The following is a 26,534-nucleotide window of genomic DNA, read 5'->3' as shown; positions in this document are numbered from 1 at the left end:
ACCTTATGACTGAATGAGGTGCAGTTGCTGAGATTAGAACTGACTAAAATTCTAAATAAAAATTTATTTTTATAAATAAATATTTATATTTATATATAATAAATATTATATTTATATAATAAATATACTGAATAAAAATTACACAATACTTTTTTTATGAATAAAATTTACACAATACTTTTTTTATGATTATGTATTTGTAAATCATTAGTTGATGGGAATACAAATCAGTGCAGTCACTAAGGAAAACAATATGGAGGATCCTGAAGAAGTTACAAGTACAACCATCATATGATCCAGTAATTCCACTTGGGGTGTATATCCAAAGGAAATGAAAACAGGATCTGGAAGAGTTATCTGCACTCTCATATTCACTGCAACATCATTCACAATGGCCAGAACATGAAAGGAACATGAATGCCCATCTATGGATGAATGAGTAAAAATATGAAATGTGGTGTGTATATATACATATATATATGTATATTCAAACACACGTATCCACACACACATGCACACACAATGGAGTATTATTCAACCATCAGAAAAACAAACACCCTATTGTTCGTGACAACTTGGGTGGACCTTGAGGGCATTGTGCTAAGTGAAAGACGTCCAAGAAAAACGAATACTGTATGATGTAATTTATATTTGCTATCTAAAAAGCTGAGCTCATAGAAACAGAAGCTAGGATGAGTTACCAGGAGCTGTGGAAGAAATGGAAGGGGCTATTTGTCATCTAAGATTACACACTCTCATTAGTAACATGAATAAGTTCTGAACATATAATATATAACATAGTGATTACAGTTAATAATATTGTATTGTATACATACAGATCACAAAGATAGTAGATTTTAAATGTCCTCACCACAAAAAAAAAAAAAAAAAATGGTAATTATGTGAAGCAGTGCAGGTGTTAGCTAACACTATAGTGATAATCATTTTTACAATATATAAACATAACAAATTAACATGCTATACATCTTAAATGTATACAGTGTTATAAGTCAATTATACCTCAATTAAGCTGGGGTAAAAACCTAAGATTTTGTATGTGCGAATGTTCAGAGGAAGAACAGTGGTGTAAATCAGCCTTGAAGGTATTTATCAAGAGACATACACACACAGGACAAAGTAAATAAACCCAAACTTCAGAAATATTCAAATAATGAAAAATCTTCAGTATAGAAATTTAAAATTAACACATATTTGAAGATTCACCAATTTTTGTGCTTAAGAAATGTCAATAACATCTTTTATTCTCATGGTTCTCTAACACTGCTAATATGCAAGTCAAATTTCTGTCTCTAATGAAAAACAATTCAGATTATTTTACAAAGAAAGAATATCTAAATTAAATCAGGCACATTTATAATCTGGCTAATCAAAAATCCTGGCACATGAATAATAGTAATGAAGAAAGTTTCACATGATGTTTTTTGACAGGAAAATTATTTTAGGACACGGTATTAAATTCCTTAGTGGTGTTGTTTTTTCTTCTAGAAATCTATTTTTGCTTTTCAATCCCAGCATGCTGTGTTTTTTTGTCCATTAAGTCAGTTCTTTCTCTGCTTTCTAGGCTTGTTCCCAAATGTCAATTTTCCCTCTCATTCACTCCCACTTACATTTCTACTATCAGATGCTTCTTCATGTCGATGCCAAAATATGTATTTTTTTTTAAATTCAGCTTTTGAAAATCTCCTGTTTCCTTTATACCTGCTACTATTTTATCCTATCACCATCCCTTCCAACTTCCCTCTATTGCGAAATGTTTTCTCTCTCAACAGATTTTTCTAAAATTGCATTTGCTTTCTACTTCTCTCTGTGCATCCATGCTAGGATAGTCATTACAGCTGTTTGTCCAAATTTCATTTCATATTTCAGTTCTCCTCTCTCTGGGCACTTTCAGATTAGGAGTGACTTTGTGACTTGCTGTAGGGGGAAAAAAAAAGTGAACCAAAGTGATGCATGTCATTGTCAGTCAGATGCCTTGAAGAGCCAGAGTGTGATTCACTATGTAGCTTTTCTGCTGCCAAGACAACCATCAACTTTCCAAGTTGTGGAGACAACATCCAATTGTGGATCCACGAATGAGGATGATATGGATCAGAGAATCTTGGCAACATATCCTTGACACATAGCATGAATGAAAAATAAACTTTAATTCACTGAGATTTAGAGTGGTTTGGTTACCACATCCCAGCAGAAATTGTTACCTTAGATGTTGCTGTGACTTCAAAAAAAGAAAAAAAAGAAAACACATGACATTGGCTCGACAGGTCTACGACTGTGAATGGTGAGGAATGTATTGTCAGAGGTAGTAGGAACGAAAGTGAGAATTTACTGGAGCTGGAAGAAGAAACTTCTCCTTAGCCCCATAAAGTACAAAATAAAATTGAGACAGCTTTAGAGAAACAAAAGTAGATTAAAACTCAGCTTTTATAAAGAAAAAATATTAAATGATACTAATTATTAAAAACTTTCAATTTATTAAACTGCCTCAGGAGAAGGACGTGATTAAATTTGTGGCCTTCATTTCCATTGTTAGAGCCTCTGAAAGATTAAGATGCACTGGAGAAAAGTTAAGCTAATGTGTGTGTCCACAGTAAATTCTTTTAATGGTAAAAGATGACTCAAGGCGGGGGGGGGAAGGTTAAGGGTGAATGTCTCCACTTTAAGTTTATATAACTGAAGTATCCTCAATTAAAAGGAACTGTGGATGTGGACATTTGACCATGTCGCTGAGTAGAATCAAACAGTTAAGCCAACTATGTACTGGAAATATACTTCTAAAGCATGGCCTACAACAGACTGCAAGTCGACAAGACTTGAGATGACCCATGAGGCCCCAACAATCTATGAGCAGAAAGTATGCTGAAAAAAAAATCTCGCTCAAAAAAGACATACCACCAAATGCCTATATAAATATGCTGTGGCCAAAGAAGATAAGAAAGACTAGAGCAAAAGAACTAGAACAAATGTTCAACGGGGCTTCTAGAAAGCAGAAAATAAGGCTTAGTTAGCTTCCATCACCTCTCTCTGGAGTTGGAACGCTCACAGTTACATGCTCTGCAACCTTTAAGAACTGCTACAAACCAAGGTGAGCTACAACGAGACTCCCATTCTTTTCCTTTCTAGGAGCAGGTATTTTGGTTATCCTGTTCCTGATCCATCTCATATATCAGGTAATAAAGAGGGCAGAACACTGCTATTTTTAACTCTAGGTCTCTAGCTCAAAAGAGGACACACAAAGAACTGAGGTAGACTATTTTCCTCACCTTCTGAAGAAAAGACAACTATGAGTAAGGCAGAGTCTGAACTCTGAAGTTTGGATGTGAGTGGCTGGGCTAGAGGGTAGCTTTCTTGATCAGGGAATGAGTATAGGGGGTATTGGGCAGAGATTAAACCAAAAATTTTCTAACAAGAAGCACTCATATTGAAATCATTTGACATGTTCCTCAATATTCTGGTTCTTCTAATGGATACATGGAAAAAGCAAATTTTCCTGCTGCCTTGAAGCTATCTGTGGCTGCAGACTTCCTTTAGTAAGACAATTATCATATGATCTCCCTGATATGAGGACGTGGAGATACAACATGGGGGGTTAGGGGGGTAGGAGAAGAATAAATCAAACAAGATGGGATTGGGAGGGAGACAAACCATAAGTGACTCTTAATCTCACAAAACAAACTGAGGATTGCTGGGGGGAGGGGGGGGTTGGCAGAGGGGGAGTGGGGTTATGGACATTAGGGAGGGTATGTGCTATGGTGAGTGCTGTGAAGTGTGTAAACCTGGCGATTCACAGACCTGTACCCCTGGGGATAAAAATACATTATATGTTTATAAAAAAATAAAAAAATAAATAATTTTTAAAAATGTTAAGTAGAAGTGATTTGTGTCAATTCTGGGTTAAAGCCCTTAAATCCAGTACTCAATTCACCATTTCTTCACCCCCTGCCATAGTTCCAGATGGAGCCAGTTCTATCAGCCCAAGTCCCCGAATTAGCACACTCAGAATATAGTCCCTCTGGATTGCAATGAATGCACATTACCAAGAAACAGACCTTTTTTTTTTTTTTTTTTTTTTTTTTTTAAGCCCTAAAACCTCGAGTTTTTTACCTCAGCATAACCTAGCCCATTTTGGTCAATGCTCGTATTATTTTTACTTGTTACTCTGTGTTTTATGTAATAACTCTACCTGTAAAAATACTAACTAGTCAAAAATAACTTTTTTCTTAAGTTCTTAAATCTTTTCCACTAGATGACAAGCTTCTTTACAGGAAATATCATTTATTATGGTACTTGGGAAATACAGGAACAAAAACATTTATTTGCATGTATATGGCAACCATTTAAATTAAATTCTACTTGAATTAATCTTTCAGTTTCTTTCTTAAGTGACTTCCCAAGGTCTTAAATGACTTCTGGTGGCTCTCTTTTTGGCTTGCCTCTCAAATGCTCCTCTCCCTTCTCATCATAAAATCTCTCTTTACAACAGGGAATTTACTCTTTGTGGCTCAAGTAGAAATAAACTCATCACCATCAGCACTACTCTTCTGCTTTGTGATAGTAGCTTAGAACACAATGACTACCAGAGGAATGAGTCCCTTGCAGGGTTGGCTTCAGGGGCATAGGACTTGCTTAGTCAAAGAGAGCTCCACTCTTAACTCAAAAGGGCCTTTCAGTAAGCTTAATGTTCCACTGCTACATTCTAGAAACTCTTAACTTCTGAGCAAGAGAGTCTTCACTTTCACTTTGCAGGAGCCCTGCAAATTATGTAGCCTGTCCTGAGTATATGTCCAACACATTTTCTTTTTTATTTTATTTTATTTTATTTTATTTATTTGACAGAGAGAGATCACAAGTAGGCAGAGAGGCAGGCAGAGAGAGGGAGGAAGCAGGCTCCCCGCTGAGCAGAGAGCACGATGCAGGATTCAGGACTCCATCCCAGAACCCTGAGACCATGACCCAAGCCAAAGGCAGAGGATCAACCCACTGAGCCACCCAGGAGCCCCTCCAACACATTGTCGATCAAAGCATCTTTTCAGGGTTTGCTGCTGAAAGTGTGAGGTAAGACTGTGTCTTTGCACTATGGATCCAGAATTTCAGGAAGTGATTTTTTTCCACTGATGACAGAAGTCTGAAGTAAAGCAAACCCAAAAATGGTTTCCAGAGACATTGAATCCAGAAACTGAATACAAATTAGACCCAGCTAGAAAAGATCAACTGAAAGATCAACAGAGCCAAATAGAGTAAGTAATATGGTACTGATAATGTTGTCAAGCCTCTATTCCCAGCCTAAAGCCTGAAATACTACAGGAGCAGGTATGTGAGTCGATACACTCCCATTTCAGATTAAACTAGCATGAGCAGTTTTTGCCATGTGACTCTCAAGCAGTTCTCACCATAACATGTTTTATTTTTGTGCTAAGTTTCATTTGTTTTTCTGCTTCCCTAAAATGTTCTTGGGCAGGTCTAGAAAAGCACCATACTTTGCATAAAATAAGCTCCTTTCACTGGAGGAGATTATCCTGAGTGAAATAAGTCAAGCAGAGAAAGTCAATTATCATATGGTTTCACTTACTTGAGGAGTATAAGGAATAACACAGAGGACATTGGGAGATGGAGAGAAGTGAGATGGGGGAAATCGGAGGGGGAGACAAACCATGAGAGACTGTGGACTCTGAGAAACAAACTGAGGGTTTGGGGGGCGGGGATGGGTGAGTCTGGTGATGGGTATTAAGGAGGGCATGTATTGCATGGAGCACTGGGTGTGGTACATAAACAATGAATTTTGGAACACTGAAAAGAAAGAAAATGAAATGGAAAAAAAAAAAAATAAGCTCCTTTCCTGGTGATCTAATAGCCACAGCAATCCCTGAATGCTCATACCGGTTATAGCTTCAGTACTCAATACGGAACAATCAGTATGGAACAAAAGATACAGGTTTCAAAGGCCAGAACTTCTTTACGCTATTTCTTGGAATTTTTTTTACTAACAGGTCCTCAATGCAGACCGAATGCTATACCTCTATTCTGAAGTAATATTTATCATATACACCTCCACATTCTCAGAGAATCCAAAATAAACCTGCCAAATCAAGCACCAGTGAGAAATAATCTAATCATCACAAGAAATCAGCCATTATCTTTAAAGTATTCATTTCTGTACACCTGACATAAAGAATACAAATTTACTTCTGCTTTTCAAATAGAAACAGTAAATGGAATTAAATGAAAATACATGACAATTATATTATGATAATATGACTAAAGTACTAAGATGAATTGTTAATCATTACTTAGCAAATTATAACTTTCATATGGAGAAAATAATACCTTACATATATAATGAATAATATTACACTTGGACTAATACGGTTGTAAGTTAATTATAGACTACACAGCTGATTTAGTTTCATTTACCTAAGGAGCTGTTCTGACCCTGTTGCAGATTAATTACATCTTCAGGAATACACGCTCATTTATCATTGTCACTTGCAGCATTCTAGCTCTTAGCAAGAGTGGAGTGCTTTTTTTTAATGTAAAAAAAAAATTCCTTAGCTGTGATACATTTTGTAAGTTTACTCATTAAAAGCACATGACAGCTAAAGCCAGGTAAGATTAAATTAGCTATGGAACATTAGGAAAGTTCATGTCGCAGAAATTAAATGACTATAAGAAAATCAAAATCAAGTCAGACAAAGGCCTCCTCTATACTTTATAGCATTTTTTAAGATCCTATACTTTGAAATATATGTATAGAAAATGTATGGCACATTAGGAATCCCTTTATGCTTAGGTAACTTTTTAATACTCCCATTTTCTAAGTTTGTTAGAAATATTCAAAAGAATAACATGCTTACTTTTATATACCTAAAGAATGTTATTTTTTTTTAATTTTTTTTTTTCTTTTTTACAGAGAGAGAGAGAGAGAGATTACAAGTAGGCAGAGCAGCAGCCAGAGAGGGGAGGAAGCAGGCTCCCTGCCAAGCAGAGAGCCCGATGCGGGGCTCGATCCCAGGACCCTGAGATCATGACCTGAGCTGAAGGCAGAGGCTTAACCCACTGAGCCACCCAGGCGCCCCGAATGTTATTTAAATTATGATGGGAATTTTATACTATTTGCTGTTCTCTAACAATGAAAACGCTGTTAATTAAATATGAGCAAGAGAAAGAACCAAAGACATCTATCTGTAGGTTGGAATAAGGTAGAACATGTATTCATTCATAATAAATGATCATTTAATATCTGCTGGGAACTGCGATATAATAATGTATGTGCAAAGAGTAGGCACACTTGAAAATCCACATTCCTGATCTCAAGGAGCTCAGATTTTAGGGGGAAAAACATAGATTACTATATAAGTAAAGTAGAACTGTGATTAATGTTAAATAAAGAGTTGTGAAGAGCAATACAAGGGCCCAAGAAGGAGTGGCAAACCCAATCTAGTAGCTTAGGAAAGACTTTTCTAAGAGATGTCTGAGTTGATTACTCAAATATGGACAGCAGCTAACCTTAGAACTTGTGAATAAGGAAAGGGTGGATATATTTGGGGGAAATTAGAAGAGGGGAAGACGACAGTGGTCAGTTTCATCCAGCTTTGATGACATGAGCAAGCAACAGAGTCAAGAAAAAGTATTTTGGAAACTGAAGGAAATTTCCAAAATGCAGATGAAGAAAGGCCAAAATGTGCTAAGGCGTTTGGAATTCATCTGTATGAAACCGTGGGCCAGTGCAGGCAAGGCTATCTAGGAGGAGCTTGGATTTCAGGAATCAAGACTGGAGGTAGAAAAGAGCAAGAAGGAAACACTGCAATGGTGCAAATGAGAGGTGATGAGACTGAGCTTCCTATGAGCTGGGGGTGCACAGAGAACAATCACTTGGAGGATATTCAGTTATAGAATCATTGGGATTCCTTCACTGGTTGTGGGAATTAGTGAAACTCCAGGAGATCTAAGACGGGTGACAGAGAGAATGTGGTCATCTATAGAGATGATGGCTGAAACCCCGAGGAGAATAAACACCCCAGGCAAATGTGAAGAGAAAAGCGCAGAACAGAACAATAACCTTGGTGACCCTCAACAATTAAAGGGCAGATAGAAGTCAGAAAGGCACTCAAAGGTGACACACCCAGCAAGGTGGTCATGGAATTTTAAGACTTGAGAGGATATGGGTTGAGGAAGCCCAAGTTAGAAAACAAACTGAGGAAATAGAAAGTGCCGCCAGGTTAAGTGCAGCAAAACATTGAGAAAGACAGTGTTACTAGAATGGTAAATTTGAAAGTCAAAAGTGACAATAGCCAAACAAGTTTTAGCCCAGTGGTTATGGGAGAGAGTAAGTAGACAGCAGAGCCAGCGAGCATTGGTTCGGCAACTAAAATCGTAGTGACAACTAAATAATAAAAAAACTAAACAGTAGTGGCAACTAAAAGATAATTGTTTTATACTCAGAAATTAGATAGGAATCAAGATTTCTTTTTTATTTTATTTATTTTTTTTAAATTGACAAGTTTTGTTTTCTTCTTTCCCCAACTATTGTGAACATTTAAAATAGTCTGTTTCATATTTTGTATTTTAATTTTATTTTTTAAATTTAATTTTTTGTGTTCCAAAATTCATTGTTAATATTTCAAATTAAACCTTGCCTTAAGCCATCTTCAAAAATCAAAACCTACTGTAAACCTTTTTGAGTGATAAAAAAATGCAGAAAAAAATAACTCAAAAGTATTGAAGTCTGAACATTTTTTTAAAAATTACCTGATGGGAAAAAAAGGCAAATGAAAAAATATAATATTCAACTGTTTAATAAAAGAACAATTTTTTGCAAATTTATTAATAAAATATGAACAACAATTTTGTTTAAACCTCTGAATTGGTATTCTAGTTTGGGGTTTTTAGTTTATAAAGTAAAATCAAATTATAGAATCCACTACTGGTTTTTAAATGATGGAGCTGTTGGACAAAAATCCCAGTGTTTTGTGTTTGATGCTTAATGAATAACTTAATTATAATTCAGTAAAGAATTATTCTTTTCTCTAAAAATAATTCACTACACAGTTTAATGTGGCCTGGACAATAGAAGAGAAACACTATATAAGGTAAAGAAAATGGTTGGAATTAAATTTGCATTAAAATTCTGCAAGTAAAATAAACTGTTTTGAGGTACAATTATCAAGTATTTTAGATTATTGATCTTTTTGTGATTGACAATTCATTCAAATAATGTAAAACTTTGAGATAAATAACCTATTTCAGAAGCAAATGTTCTAGGAGACAGCATCTTCCAACAAAAATATGAAGTTGACTTTACAGGAAAAACATTTTATACCAGTATAGCATTAATGTCATTCTAAATTTCTTGTCATAAAATGGGGGAAAATGCATTTCAGAACAATGTCCTTCTACAATGAGAATTATAGTCTTCATTTGATTAACTTGTAATTTCTCAAATATATAATCCAAGTTCCTCATTTAGGAATCACATAACAATTATTCTTGTCTGCATTACAATGGAATTATCTTTAGACCAACAGAATTAGCTAAAACAAATTTAAAGGTGGTAGCTTCAAAATTATATAATGATTATAATAAGGAGGTAGATGAAGTGGACAAATCAAAGAAAATAAGATTTAAAATAAAACAGATTTTGATCATGTTCAGACCCAATTTTATTGATTTCAGGCCCAGACAAAGAACGCTATGTTCCTATACACTCTGCAATCATAACTACATTTCTACAGTTATTTCCTTTGTATTTTCAGAAAAGGCATAGGAAAATATATAACGTAAGAAAGGGCTGATGCTAAAGGAATTCTGATTGGTAACTATTCCACTAACTTGAAATTTATGGTTATGAGAATTAAGCAGTCATATTTTTCCTACACTGGCGGAATAAGAGGCTCTTAGTGACTGAGCAAGGGTGAAGGATGTTAAATCATAACCATGCAAATATCTATTTGATAGTACATTTGGGTGGTGATATATATGGTGCACTAAAAGTCCACCTGTCTTTGTCAGATTTCTTCCAGACGCACAGAGTAATTTCACAGTGAGTATAGACCCATTTCCAATTTCAGAAGTACTACAGTGGATAAGGTTTTCATTTTCATGTTGGCTTTCACTTTTTACACAGTGTGTGATACTAATTTGTTTCTGGATATGTTCTACAAAAATTGGAGGACCCTTCCAGAAGCCTTTGAAATTCTTATTGCCTTGCTTGTTTCTGCTCACAGTGCTGACTTCTGTGTTGAAGAGTGTCCAAATTGGAACTTACTGGGATGATTAACAGCTGCTACAAAATCAATACTCTATGTAGGGAAAACAGAATTGGGCTAAGATGGTCTTACATGAGCACTATTTTGTGGCAGAATATCTATCTATGTCAGCAAGCCAAACATAATTTATGTTGGTGGAAGCATTTCCATGGATATAATCCATGGGCTTTTCAGGCTTGACCTCAGAGACCCAGGGGGTGAGGAAGATAACTCATATGTTTTAATTATGCATAATTATGCATATTCTCAGTTGCAAAAATGATCACTGTTACACTTAGTAAGAAATTGGTTTACTTAAATCTTTCATCATTTTAACCTTTATTGAGGTTGAAACACTAAGTCATACTATTATTGCTATAGCAATCTGCTACAAAATGAGTCCTATTTTTTTCTCCACAAATTAAACTGAAAGGTAATACAGATGTTTGTGTTTTGGTTTATGATGCATTGACGTTCCAATTATAGAACAGTAAGCTATTGCTGACATATGCCCTAAAAATCCTTTATATTTCTGTAGGACTAAATAAATTTTTACAACAAATATTATACTACTTACAATAACTTAGTATAATAACTTTATAATAATGAGATAAATATGCTAACAGTTTAAGGGAAAAAATTAATTCCCTGAACAACTACTTTCTTTTATTTCACCTTCAAGCAAAGATATATATGCCTAATATTTTACCTCCAATATACTGGAATTAACACTTCTTTCTGGCACAATGTTCATCTTTGTATCTATATAATGCTTTGTATCTACATAATGCTTATCCCAGGAGTCAGAGCAGGCAGCCAATCAGTATTTATGGAATGAACTAATGGATAAACTCCTTTGGAACTAAAATACTAAGCAGCACTAGGGCACTAAGCCATGATAACTCAGTATTTTAGATATTTTACATTGACGTCAAGTACAGCATACCATCAGAGGTTAAGATATGTTTATTCAGCAATACGGTTTACAAATCCTAGTAAGAGGCCCATAAAAGAAATATTTTGCTGATCTGTGTGACTCAGTCTTTCATTAGGAATACCTATGAGTACTAACACTCCTCTCCCTGACACTGTATGCAATACTCTCCTTACTTCAAAACTGCATGTGTTGCTCGGGTGAAGGATACATCTCAGGGGAAAAAAAATTAATGCATAAAGGGACTTAAAATACTTTGTGTGTGTGCTGTGAGGCATCTGCCATTAATTTGAACTACATCCCTTGCATATTAAATATGTAATCTCTCTTTGCTTTCTGGGATGTTGAGAAAAGTGAGTATTTTTGAACAGAGAGCCATCATAAAGTATGGATTCTCTTGTTCCCGTATGTGTGGGCCTCCCATCAGCATTTTATCCAGAAATTGATACTCCAGCTTAAAGCCCAAAAGACAAAATCATAAGTCAGGGTCAATGTTGTAATAAACTGGGAAAATCAACTATTCACAAAAACAGAAAGCTGGAAACTTAAATTAACAAGATATTGGTCTTAAGGCTAATACTGAGGGCCTTGAGACCCTCGGAATACATAAGGACCAACCCCAAAGGGAGGATAGCCAAAGAGAAACTGGAGCTTTAAGAAGTAAACAGAAAAGTTTACCCAGCAATTGCACTACTGGGTATTTACCCTAAAGATACAAACATAGTGATCCGAAGGGGCACGTGTACCCGAATGTTTATAGCAGCAATGTCTACAATAGCCAGACTATGGAAAGAACCTAGATGTCCATCAACAGATGAATGGATAAAGAAGATGTGGTATATATACACAATGGAATACTATGCAGCCATCAAAAGAAATGAAATCTTGCCATTTGCGACGACGTGGATGGAACTAGAGCGTATCATGCTTAGTGAAATAAGTCAATCGGAGAAAGACAACTATCATATGATCTCCCTGATATGAGGACATGGAGAAGCAACATGGGGGGGCAGGGGGATAGGAGAAGAATAAATGAAACAAGATGGGATTGGGAGGGAGACAAACCATAAATGACTCTTAATCTCACAAAACAAACTGGGGGTTGCTGGGGGGAGGTGGGATTGGGAGAGGGGGAGCGGGCTATGGACATTGGGGAGGGGAGGCGAACCATAAGAGACTATGGACTCTGAAAAACAACCTGAGGGTTTTGAAGGGTCAGGGGTGGGAGGTTGGGGCAACCTGAGGGTTTTGAAGGGTCAGGGGTGGGAGGTTGGGGGAACAGGTGGTGGGTAATGGGGAGGGCACGTTTTGCATGGAGCACTGGGTGTTGTGCAAAAAGAATGAATACTGTTACGCTGAAAAAATAAATAAAATGGGGGAAAAAAAAGAAGTAAACAGAAAAGAAAGAAGAGTAATTCAAAAAGACATATGTACTCTTATGTTAACTGCAGCATTGTTTTCAATAGTCAAGATATGGAAACAACCTAAGAGTCCATCAATGGATGAATGGATAAAAACAATGTAGTGTATACATACAATGAAATACGATTCGGTGATGAAAAACAATGGAATCTTGTCATTTGCAACAACATAGATGGACCCTAAGGGCATTATGCTACCTGAAATAAGTCAAACAGAAAAACAAATACATATGATCTTACTTATATGTGGAACCTAAAAAAACGAAAGAAACAAAACCAAAGCAAACAAAAAACAAAGCTCATAAATTCAGAGAATAGATCAGTGGTTGCTGAAGAAGCCAAAGGGGCAAAGGGGGTCAAAAGGTATAAACTCCCAGCTATAAAATAGTCATGGCAATATAAAATAAAGACACTATGTGACTCTCTAAGTCACTTTCATCATAGTACCTACAAATGGAGACTAAATGAGAACTCATTTTACCAACCTTATTCTCCAATACTGATTGGAGATGTTTAGAAGAGGGTCCGCAATATAATGGCTACTCACATAAACATAATTAAATTGTACAAATGAATGAAAAGACACGAAAGTGTGCAAAATAAAAAAGAATCAATAGAACAGCAATTATAGTTTGGGAAATTCTATCCACTTAAAATGTGATCTAAGCAAATAAAATCACACCAAATCTCAAATCATTATTAAATTCTCTAAAAGGTGGAGATGTAAAGCAGGTTAAAAGCGAATTTGAATGAGCATTTAAGTATCATGGTAGTAGGTTTGAAAATATTTAAATACACGTGGCTAATCCTGTGAAATTGTAAATACCTTTACTTTTTACTTTTTTTTTTTTTTTTTTTAGATTTTATTTATTTGATTGAGAGAGAAAGCACAACCAGGAAGAGGCAGAAGGAGAAACAGACTCACTCCTGAGCTGGGAGACCATTGCAGGACTGGATCCCAGGACCCTGAGAGATTATGACCTGAGCTGAAGGCAGCTGTTTTTTATTAAGAATGACATTAGAGAGGATATGAGCTATGGTGAGAAAAATCAAAAAAATAAAAAATAAAAAATAAAAGAATTCCTTTTGTTTACTAACCCCATATTTATTACTTGTACAGAAAATATCTTCATTGGCTGTTAATTGTTAATGAATTTTAACAATTTTTTAAGTGAAGGGTTATGAAAAATAATTATAATTTCCTTTTCCTTTATGGGTTCTAAGTTTCCTATTGGCCTGAGACACGTTTCTCCTATCTTAAGCAATATACTTTGATATTTTCTTCTAATATCATTTAAGAGTATTACATTAACTTCCATTTTAATCTATTTGATGTATATTTCACATGGATATAAATGGGAATATAAATTTATTTTCATTCAAATTAGTAAACAATTATGTAACCTAATTTATTATGCATTTCATTCTTACCCAATGATCTGAAAATTCAACACAATGCAATGTAGCGATGCAATTTTTTGCTCTAATTTTTTATATCCCTTGTATTCATCTGTTTTTGAGCCATTATATTTTAGTTACAGTAACTTGGTAGTATTTCACACACAGCAAAGAAATTGACCATTTATAGGACATTATTTCCAAAAAATTAGAAAGACAGTATTTCCAACTGTACATTACCATTTATCAAAACTACCCCTAATCCTATAAGAATTCTCAGTAGCAATAGACTAAATGTATAAACTAATTTGAGGAGACCTGATTCCTTCATATTAAATATTCCCATTTAGGAACATGAGATGACTTCTTATTCAGGTTCTATTTTATAATCTTGAATAAAATTAGTTTTTCCCCATGTAGGCTAGATTTTTTTTTTTTTTTAAGATTTTACTTATTTATTTGTCAGGAGAGAGAGAATGAGAGGAAGCGAGCACACACAAGCAGGGGCAGCAGCAGGCAAAGGGAGAAGCAGGCTCCCCTCTGAGCAAGGAGCCAGATGTGAGACTTGACACCAGGACCCTGGGATCATGACCTGAGCTGAAGGCAGCTGCCCAACCCAGGGCTCCCTAGGCTGGGTATTTTTCTTATTAAATATAAACCTTGATATTTTATTGTTTTCTTGCATTTTTGACTCAATTCTATTTATATTAATATATTAACTTAATTTTGTAAAGGAAAGCTATGTGGTCTTTTTTTTGTACATTTATCGATTATTTGGTATCATATACTGATTCATTAATTTTTGGTTTATATATACTTACAATATTATGTCATCATATAACTTTCAAATAATAATAATCTTGTCTCTTACTTTTCAAGATTTATAACATTTAAATTTGTTAGTATTAAATTAGCTCACTTTTCTAAAAGCTTTACCCGAAGTAGTGATAGAAAAATTGCTGTATTTTCCTGATTTTATTTGGAATGTCTCTAGTATGTCACTATTAATATGATGTTAACGACAGATTTGTAGAAAAGGTTTTACATATTGTCAGTAGTTTTTAATTGTGAAAAAATGACATACCTGGTTTTTCCTTAAATTCAATAATTACACTAAAATTTACCCATTTGGCTTTCTTAAAATCTTACTTAGTCAATAGATTTTAGTCCTTAAATATAATACTTAAGTTTGTTTGCTAATTATGTTGTTTGTAACTGTGGCATTTATATTTACAGGTGTCTTTCCTTTATTTGGTTGTTCACAGGGTACTGATACTGAGATTTGCAATTTATCTAAAATGAATGGGGAAACATTCCATTTTAATCTATATTCTCTTCTTAAAGATTTTTTTTTTTTTTTTTTTTAAGATTTATTTATTTGACAAGTAGGCAGAGAGACAGGCAGAGAGAGAGAGAGAGGAGGAAGCAGGCTCCCAGCCAAGCAGAGAGCCCGATGCGGGGCTCGATCCCAGGACCCTGGGATCATGACCTGAGCTGAAGGCAGAGGCTTTAACCCGCTGAGCCACCCAGGCGCCCCTTTAAAGATTTTTATTTATTTATTTGAGAGACAGAAAGAGAGCACATGAGTGGGCAGGAGGGAAAGGAAGAGGGAAAGCATCTCAAGCTGATTCCTTGCTGAGCACAGAGTCCTACCACGCACACTGGTCTTGTTATCATCACCCTGAGATCCTGACCATAGCTAAACCAAGAGTAAGATGGTTAACGGACTGAGCCACCCAGGCATCCCCATTCTAGTCTATACTCAGAAATGACTTTTAACATGTAAGAATCATTTGTACTGTGCAAGATCATTTTCAGTGACAACAGTACTACTAAAGCAGTTCTTTCACTACGTTGTACTTTTTCATCTTCGTCTATAGGCTTAGAGCCAGGGTTCTCAAAGTACGATCCTAGAAGAACAATACTGGGATCACCTGGGAACTTATTAGAACCATAAATTCTTGGGCCCCATCTCGGACCTAAAGAAATAGAAAGGTACGAGGGTCATCAATCAGGAGTTCAACAAGCCCTTCAGCCGATTCTAATACATACTCAAGTTCGAGAACTACCAGCTTCGATTTGCTACTCCTTCCTCTTCAAATTTCAGCTATTTGTATTTGAATGCCAAATACTCAATTTCTTCCCTATAATAAAGATTAACGATGGGGTGCCTGGGTGGCTCAGTGGATTAAAGCCTCTGCCTTCGGCTCAAGCCCTGATCCCGGGGTCCTGGGATCGGGCCCCGCATTGGGCTCTCTGCTCCGCGGGGAGCCTGCTTCCTCCTCTCTCTCTCTACTTGCCTCTCTATTTGTGATATCTATCAAATAAATAAATAAAACCTTAAAACAAAAAGCTTAACGACATGCAGACGCAAACCACGTAAGTATTTAAATATTTTCACAGCTATAGTTATATCTTCAAACTTATTATGCAGTATATTTTATTTCTTTCTGCTAAAAACAAAAAAGTCTTGGAGCGTACCATCACCAAGATGGCAGAGTAGGAGTTTTCGGCGATCATCCCCCCAGAAAAGACTGTAAGTTGACAACCACTCACAGATGAGTACCTTTGTGGGCGTCAGAGTCCGGCGAAGTCTCAGAACGCCACCCGAGCAAAAATCCGAGGGTAGCGGGAGGAGGGCAAGAACACTTTCACCTCACCTGCCTCGCCCCTTCCCCAAGGTGGCACAGCTCAGTGCCAAGAGCACTGCCCCTCAGCAGCGTGGTTTCTCTCACCAGAGAAAGTGTGCGCGCGCAGCTTCCCACACCTTGCCGTGCGCCGCCGGACACACCACTTCCTTTTTCGCCTCACCCAGAATACCCGGGGCATCGGCACTGCTGGGCGGTAATGAGAGACTGGGAGCAGGCATGAGGCAAAGCCTCACAGCCAAAATGCGCTTGGAACTCAACAGAAAGTGATGGATCCTTAGAACCACAAACTGCATCAGGTCTGCCCACAAACGGCTTGTTAAACCACCAACGAGGAAATCCCAACCGGCTCAAAAAGCACCTGCAATACCTCACTTACCCCCACAACACCACTCCCCCCACCAACGTGCCCGGGAGCGTGCCCCGCCCAGGAGCGTGCCCTTGCGCGGAAAGGCAGGCCTTGGCCGCCAGCTCCTGAGGATGTGCAGACCACTAGGTCAACTCTGCGGGACTGCGGGAAGGCGCGTAAATTTCAGCATTCTGGGGCACTGCCCTAGTGAAAACAAACAGGGGTCTCACAATACCAGGCGGGCTTTGCGGATGGAGAGAAGGCATACAATCTTAGGAATTACCCTGCCCACCCCCTCCCACCCCCCACCTCCCGCCAATTCCAAGATGTGGGGAAAGGGCTCATCTATAGAAAAGCTCTGAGAGCCTCAAACTCCCTAACTGGGTTGATGGAAGCCAGTGAGTGAGTCGAGAGAGTGGCGTTGACTGCTTCTTCAAATGCAGTCTGTGGATTTGGAAGCAGAGCTGTAAGCTCACTCTAGTTCCTCTTAGCAGTGGTCTGGAAGTCGCCCTGCCTATGCAGGACCCAGAAGGGGGACATGCGCATCCCATCCGTGCACCCACAAGCAAGCCTGCCAACAACCCTCCAACTGCAGACAATGAAACAGCCCTGTATTTCAGGTCTAGCCCCTCTCAGCTCTGACTTTTTAGTAAACCTGCATGTTTTATTTCCACATTTTGCGGTTTACACTTACCAAGAATCATTTTTGTTGTTTCCAACACCGTTTATACCAATTTTAGTTTCTATTATATAACTTAATCACATGCTATATACAAGGAAAATATGATTACAGACAAAAAGTTTTGTTTTATAATGAAATGAAGATTTGGGATGATGTGATATAAATGCAATTCCGAAACTGCAGTAGAATTATATAATTTTTGCTACAGAATTACCTGCAAGAAAAATCATTATAAAGGACGTAACTATTGTAAAAAATTAAACTAATTTTATACTCAGATTGCATCTGAAGTGTCTGATGAATTTTTATTCCACTTAAACTACAAATGGAAATTATTAGATGGATTATTATGGAATGTGGTCTACACAAGACACTGTGTAGAACCCCAGATCCACATTCAAAGAAATGATATTAGCTGGGCCTATATGGGAAGATTGGCCAATTCAATTACATTTGTAAGTTTTAGGTTAAAATATTTAAAATTCTATGTATCATTTTTTGACACTTAATTTTTCTGTTTCAGTGTAGAAGAGCTTCTGTTGTAGATAAACTGGACTACTTCATTTCCTGATTATAATCATTAAATCACCTAATTGCCCCTCTTGAAAGATAAACACCACACATTGGCTTCCAAAGGTCTTTAAGACAAGGCAGCAGCCAACCTCTGCAACAGTTAGTCACTTCCACCTTCCTCTCTAGTTTCCAGGCACATTGACCTTTCAGGTCCTTGAACACATCAAGTTTTTCTCATCTCAGTGTCTTCACATATAGTTATACCTGCCTGTTAACGCTCTATCCATCTCACTTGTGTATTCCTCAGAGGAAGGTGGGAGTGAGCTCTTCGATATATTAAATGTATCTTCTTTTCTAGGCTTTCCCTCTTTTCTAGGCTTTCTTGCAGGTAATTCTATAGATCCCATGAGATCTAAAACTGTCCCTTATTCTAGCACATGATAACTTTAGTTTTCTTTCATTGAATTTATTATAATTCTCAAAAAAAATCTGTATTTGTGCATTTGTTTTTTAATGCTTCTTCTCTCTACCATTAAACTCCAAGTTCTAATAATGAACTCATCTAGAACTCTAGGGCCTAACCAAAAAAAAAAAAAGGGGGGGGACTTAGTTTTATTTGTTTATATTAAATAAATGAATGAAGACGCAACTATGACGATAAAAGTAATGGCATATATGATGTGGTGATACAGTGTGTGGACAGTTTTCTTCCTGGGATTTTTGAGATTATCTATAGTTACTTTAAAGTGCAAAATCAGAATGAAAGATGGAACATACCAGTTGTTCTTTGTTAATTTCTATAATCTGCACTTCTCCCATCCAAGTACTAACCAGGCCCGACCCTGCTTAGCTTCCGAGATCAGACAAGATCGGGCGCGTTCAGGGTGGTATGGCCGTAGACTAATCTGCACTTCTAATTTCCAGGTGTTTAGCCTTTCATGACAATTCTCTCACACCTTACTATAATGTAATGTTAGTGATTACTTAAATTTCTTCTAGATAGAAGAAGATCCTCAAACAGTATCTGGCACATAGTAGGTGTTATATAATTATGCTGTTATTGAAGGTCCACCACTGTATAAGAATATCTATTTTCAGAGTTAATTATGATTTCAGAATTACTTACAATTGTCCTGGCAAATACTGAAAAGTATTACACAGAAGGAATTAGCAGAAATGGGCTGGTTATTTACCAACTTCCCTTTCCTTTCTGGGCAAACAATTCTTTCCTCAGCTTCCCTAAAATTAGGCACAGCAAAATGATTAGTAAGTGACCAATGTGTTATTAGTGGACCATTTTCCAGGCCTGGCCCATAAATGACCCCTTCCTATAGCCCACTCTTTCTTTGTCACCTGGTTGTTGACCAGATGGAGGGCTGAGAAGCTAAAGGAGCGTGGAGACGTAAGATGGAGTCTGGGTCACTGACTGACCAAGTGGACTAGAACCTCTTCCCAAATATTAACCTATGCTGTTCTTTTATGTGAGGAAGAACTAATTTTTAGTTGTTATCAGACAGCTGGTATTTTGGGGGTTTTGTGCCAATACTCAACCCATTCTGACTAGTACAAGGATTATATAATAATATATATGAAGAAGATATTTATGTATTTCTGACCATCATAGGTTCTGCTAAAAATTTGAAGCAATTTCTGTATAAAGTATAAAACACTTATGGTCAATAAATGAAGGGCAGTAGTTGAAATAATGGAAGTAGTACAGTCAAACTTTGAGATCACCCTATAACTAGCAGGTAGTGAGGTTCCAAGAGCTAATTTCAAGTACAAAACAGGTCCCATCTTAATCTTTCCTATGCTGGTGATAACAAAAAGTCGAAATACCCCATCATCCTTTCTGTACTTCAATTCCACACTTCCTATATACTCAGGAATAGTTTGAGATAGGTAATCCATTTCATTTTATTGTTTTCTGGATTCACTGTTTGAAGCAGAGGAAAACAACTCACTGAGTAGAAGATGGCCTTGCTAAGTAACAGTCAAAGCTTCAACTCTGTGATTGCTCTGATTGTGACCCTGAGTACTGAGCCTTTGGCTTACTGGGGCAGAAGCAACTATTTCAGAGAGGGACATTATACTCACTGAAAGAGGCTCCAAGTCAAATGAAACAAAACCCTTCTAAAATAAATTCAGTCAAAATCCACCTATTTAGTTAGTTCTGGTCTACTTCAAAATCATACATATCTTTTATTATGTATTCCTTTATTAGGTTCTAAACATTGCATTTCAAATGTAGTACTTTGATCTGTCTAGCAATTACCTATGTAATGTGAGGTGGAGCTCTAACAAAATTTTCTCTTCCTAGGAGGCTAGTTTTTAAATTTGCAATCTGAACTAAGCACTCTATGGTATCTCCATCAAATCTTTGTGCCACATTTATACTTACTTTCAGTTATGTGTCTCTCTTCCTCTCTGATTCACTCTTCTCTTCATCTCATTCTAATTTCCAGTCCACTTTAGCATATCTAATTTGATAAAATATTCCTCCATCTTTACTTCTTATTAAAACTGACTTACATTATCATATATATTTTAGAAGAAGTTTTTCAAGTTTGTCATAAAACCTAGCTCTACATTAGTTATTAGTTATTAAATGAATAAATTAATTTATGTTATATTAAGCTATCTCATCTAAGAATAAGAAATGTCTCTGTTCTGATCCTTTATGTCTCTGTAGAGATTTTTAACATTTTCTTGGCTATTCTTTATTAATTCTTAGATATTTTCAGTTTTTTATTGCTGTTTTCATAAATTCATTACTGACATAATGGAATATTACTGAATATTTAAGTTGATTTTATATTTGCAGTTTTGCTACTCTCCCATATGTAGTCCTAATATGTTTTAAATTGGGTTATTACATTTTTTGTTTATGGTGTTTTTTAAATTTTTTTGTTTTTCTGTTGTTTTTCACTCTACATTATTTGTAATTCTCTTTACAGTGATTTAAAAGAATTAATTTTACAATAGATCTGATCAATTCTTGTCAATAATCCAGTATTTAGTTTTTTCAAGATTCTCTATTTTTTTTCTTGCTGTTATTCTTTGCTATATTTCCCATCTGATTTTTGTGTTTCCCTTCTCATTTCTTTTGGTTTTAGCTCTTTCTTTTTTAATACCTTGAGTTTTGTATTCAATATGTTTTTTTCTTGATATCAGAGTTTTTCAACCTCAACAGTATTGATATGTTGAGCTGTATAATTCCCTCTTATACATTTAAGGAGCTGCTTTGTGCACTGGGAGTGTTCAGCAGCATCCCTAGTCTCTACCCACGAGCTGCTAGTAGCAATCCCCTTTCACTCATGACAGTCAAACGTGTGCAAACCTTGCCTAGTGTCTTCTGTGATGGAGAGGAATGATCTGCTGTCTAGGACCTAAAGAAACTGACTAAAAGCATATAACAATTGGGAAGTGTTTATTCGAGATAAACTACAAAACCTCAGATGGAAACAGTGGTAATCTGTAATGATTCTGCTTTGGGCCGCCCCCTTGATCTCCAGGTCCATCGGTGCTCTGGTTCTACCATGGTAGGCAAGCCATGAAAGCAAGCAACTTACTGTCAGGGTAATTGACTGGATCTGGAATAGAAGGTAGAAAAACTCCATGGCCCACAAAGTTATCTAAAATGAGAGTAATCCCAGTGGCAAACGAGTAAGGAAAGCTAATGTCACAGCTTGCCTGAGTTTGCAGAACTAATTAAGGCAAGCAATTAACCAGCCAACTAGCCAGCCATTCAACATATCTTGGGAATGAAATAGCCATAACGACCCTTGATCATTTGTCACACATCCCAGGCTGTCTGAAAGGCTCTATGCGTGGGCAAGGCTGCACACGTGTTCAGAAAAGACCAAAACGGGCCCTAGTAGATTATATATCCTGGCTAAGTGAGAATTCGTATACATGGGCAAAAGAGAGAAAAGAAGGGTCAGCAGATATTAAAAGCTGAATGCCTCAAGTTTAAGGGTGTTCCCAATGAACACACAGATCCAATGGCAAACCGGAAGACTTACTGGCTCAAACGTACTGAGCACAAACTCTGATCAATCACGCTGACATGACATGTGGGTGATCCCCAGGAAACCAGGATTAAGATAAAAACAAGAAGTAAAAAGACAAAACAAAACAAAACTGAGTCATATGCCACAGGGAAGAAAGGCTCCATAAAATTAGTGCAGGCAAGTCACTAAACTAACAGAGGAACAACCATAACTACCATGAGTGGATGAAAATCCAAATAATACATTATACAATATAATACGTTATACAAAATACCCAATTCCCAACAAAATATTAGCAGACATGCAGAGGAACAGCAAAACATTGCACATAATTCAGCAGAAAATTATCTTGGATGTGGTTCAGAGGTTATTAAACTTTCTGAGGGGCTTCAGAAGTTGAACTTCTCAGACAAAAACTTCACCACGGCTATTTTAAATATGTCAAAAGATCTAAAGTAAACCATGCTTAAAGAATAAAGGAATGCATAACAACAATGACTCTTTAAATAGAAAATACCAATTAAAAACATAGAAATTATAAAAAGAGAACCAAATGGAAACTCTGTAGTTAAAAAGTATATTAACCAAAATAACAATAACAAAAAAATACAATGAAGGAACCCAAGAGAATGGCATTATCTATAATACCCAAAGACAGAGAACAATCTAAATGTCCATCAACTGGTGAATGAATAAACAATACGTGATATGTCCATACAATGGGATGCTAGCAATAAAAAGGAAAACAGTATTCATGCAGTTCATAGGGGTGAACTTCATAAATACTATCTGAAATGAAAGAAGCCAAATGCAAACGACTGCGTTTTGTATTATTTCTTTAATAGGAAATACCCATAAAAGGTAGTTCTTAGATGCAGAAAAATTAGTTATTGCTTAGAGCTGGGGAAGAAGCCAGGATTGATAACAAATGGGCATGAGCGTTCTTGTTTAGGTAATGAAAATCCTCTAAAATTGGATGCATTTAGTAAAATCATTGAGAGGTTCACTTAAAATGAGTGAATTAGGTTGTGTTTAAGTTACATGCCAGTAAAGCTGTTAAAAACATTATTGTGCATATTCATATCAAAGATGAATAGGAGGACTTTTATGGATCAAATGCATTACATTTTTCTTGCAAATAGTAATAACTGTAGTTGATTACTCACGGTACTTAGTAATAATTGCATATTTAGCCTTTATTATGTACCATTATTTAAGGCTCTTTAAATATATAAACACATTATTTGTAAAAATGAGAGAAAAAAAATTATCCCATCATGATAAATAAATAGACACTTAGAAAAAATATTGCTGTCTTATAGACCTGGTGTAGAGAAACCAGCGGACTTCACCTGAATAATCATCTACAAAATTATGTAATAAATTTATGTCAGTCAAGCTGCCAAAAAAAAATAAAAAAGAAGAAAGAAATAATATTGCTAAAGGACCCTTGCTTAAGTAGCTTGACTCCTAAATTCAAGAATTCATTCAGTGCCTTTTATAATCTACTAGTGATGTGTGTGTGTTTGTGTGTGCACATGACAGAGAAAGACATAAGATTAATATTGAGTAACACATGTTAAATGGAATATAATTTTGTATACAATATATTTTAAGAATTCTTAACTACCAGGTAAAATATATGTACACATGTATGAAATAACTGTTAAAATTATCAATTCCTTAGGGATTGAAATCACAATAACTATTTAAATTGCCAAATGATATTTTACTTTCAGTCTAAGATTTTTCAAGAAATTACGTGAAAAGTTAGCCCTTTGGCTTATTAATCACTTGAGAATCATAGTAGCATTTTTCTTAGACTTCAGACTTAACCATAAATTTTAAAATAGTATCTATTTGTAAAACCCAATTCGTTGTAATATTTTCATTAACATATAATGTATTATTTGTTTCAGGGATACAGGTCCATGAATCATCAGTCTTACACAATTCACAGTACTCACCATAGTACATACCCTCTACAGTGTCCATAACCCAGCCATCCCATCCCTGCCAACTCCCTCCCCTCCTGCAATCCTCAATTTGTTTTCTGAGATTAAGATTTTAATACATATCTCAAAATAAGATAAAATCTGATGCATCAATTTCACATTTCAACTTTTTATGTGGAGTTTTAGCCTATATTCTAAAACACAACTATCTTACAAACCATTCTACCCTTTTACTTTAGTAACACAAATAGTCAAATCAATTGCAAAAAAAAGTTTGTCTTTTAACACATGAGAAATTTATCTATTGCTGATTCTCTGACTTTGAATAAATTCATAAGCTTTATTATTGCCCATTAGAAGAGGTGTTTTGCTGACACAAAAATAAAATAAATTATATATAATCAGTAAATTCATACTGTAAGCGTTTAAACACACTGATTATGCTAGACTGGTAAAAGAACAGTTAGTGCAAAGTCTTACCACGCCAATGGAAAAGTAATTATTGATGATACTGTAAGGCACTGGGTCTCCCTTCTCATCTTTGTCATTAGGTATGACTTCAAACTTCCACCTGTCCAGCATGATTTCTGTGCTGTTTTCAATGTCTTTTAGGATTTTCATCAGATTTTCACCTTCATAACCTAATGAAAAAAAAAATTATCTTGAGAAAAAAAAGTAACCAAATAACAAAAGCTGTATTTATGTGTGTTTGAGTGTATGTATGTGGATGTCTCATTCCAAAGCCAAACAATGCATCTTAAAGCAAATTCTAACACAGATAAAGAATTAATTCTAATTGTAAGTTCATAGAAATATTTTATATTTAACTTTAATTTGCAACTCATACTTCTGTCCTGTGGTGCCAATTCTCAGTATGGTGAAATGTCAAATGAACATCTCCACTTCATACGCCCCCAAAACTTTGTATCAATTTATTCTAAAAGAAATTAATGATCTCCTTCCATATCTTCTCCTGTTAACTCTCTTACAGACAGGCAACACCCTCAGTTGTGGAAGTAAAAGCTTAGGTGAGATTTCAGACTTGTCTCTTTCCATCCCTCATGACCCTCACACTTGACTCTTGACTTGACTACAGAAGAGTTTTCAGTCTGGTCCTTCTCTTTTCCATTTGTGCCATTTCATCTCTTGTTCTATATATCCAGAGTCTCCCTTCTCTTTTGGTTGCCTTGCTTCTGCTCCTGCTATACGTTTTATATTTGACAGCACTTCTTTCCAGAAGCCACCCTCCCAATGTAATGGATTCTCTACAGTTCCACAGCGCACAGTTCTCCAAACTAGCCCTACCTACCTCCAAACTAGTGTACAACTAGTACACTAGTACAACTAGTGTATAACTGTACAACTAGTACACTGCATTATAGTTATTTGCATCTTTCTCACTATAAGTTTCTTTCACCAGGGCTTCCCTAGAGTAAATGCTCAACACATCTAGTTTTAATGGATCTACTGCAGATAATCAAGATGGCCTGAAAAGAAACTTATTCCTTAATATTATATTTTCTCATAAATGTATCTATCTATATAATATTATAGTTCAAACTGTAGTCTAATCCTTGTTGTGTTAAAATTTGCTTTTAACCTCCCTAAATAGTGTCCTCCTCAGTAAAAACTTCTGCTTTTATGAGAATTAAATGAGAAAACGCATAGAAATTCTTAGTACATGAGGCATAAGAATAGAAAGTTCTCAACTATATAATGATAACAGAATTTGAATTATTATACTGAGTTAAATAATACATTTCTCTCTACCTCTACACACAGACACATACACACATTCTTGAATTGATATTTTGAGTTGGAACAATATTTTTATAGATTTTTTTCTGTGTTCAACTTTGGTCTATATTTTAATAATGTATTCATTGAACAAGGAAATGCCAGAGGCTATGAGTCCTCATTAGAGGTGTTAGCACACATAACACTGGAAAAACTAATTGGGTTAAGAGAAGAGGCACTGTAATATGCTAACATTCTCTAAAGATAAACAAATTACATTTATGGTGTTATTTGTTGAATTAATTATTAGAAGTTCAAAGCAGCCAGAACCTAGGACTGCCTATTTAGGCACCCACCATTACTTTTTATCTTACACAGGTAAAATAGTTATGTGCTAGTTAATACATACAACAAAGAGTACAACAAACAATAACTAGACAGATATAAGCATTAAAAGTACCAAACAGTATTTTAATAGATGTTAAGTTGTACTTTTGTAACATAACTCAAAAACTATGAATAGTAATTTGAATATAACCGTACTCAGTACAAACACTGAATTATTTAAAGTACAAGATTATAATAATTAAACTTATGCATATGTCATATTTTTTATGGCTCAACC

General features: G+C 35.8%; 1 protein-coding gene across 3 annotated transcripts in view; it reads right to left on the bottom strand.

Annotated features, from left to right (window-relative positions):
- DGKB (diacylglycerol kinase beta) overlaps positions 1 to 26,534 on the bottom strand; it is a 684,789-nt gene that overhangs the window by 358,011 nt on the left and 300,244 nt on the right. For all 3 annotated transcript variants that reach the window (XM_046021573.1, XM_046021575.1, XM_046021574.1), the window contains one exon: positions 24,653 to 24,813. In XM_046021573.1, the coding sequence (XP_045877529.1) occupies positions 24,653 to 24,813 (161 nt within the window). The remainder of the gene's footprint in view (positions 1 to 24,652; positions 24,814 to 26,534) is intronic.

Source organism: Meles meles, chromosome 10, assembly GCF_922984935.1.
Source record: "Meles meles chromosome 10, mMelMel3.1 paternal haplotype, whole genome shotgun sequence".
Taxonomy (NCBI): Eukaryota; Metazoa; Chordata; class Mammalia; order Carnivora; family Mustelidae; genus Meles; species Meles meles.
Note: the sequence above shows the minus strand (reverse complement) of the source record. Positions and strands in the feature narration are given on the sequence as shown.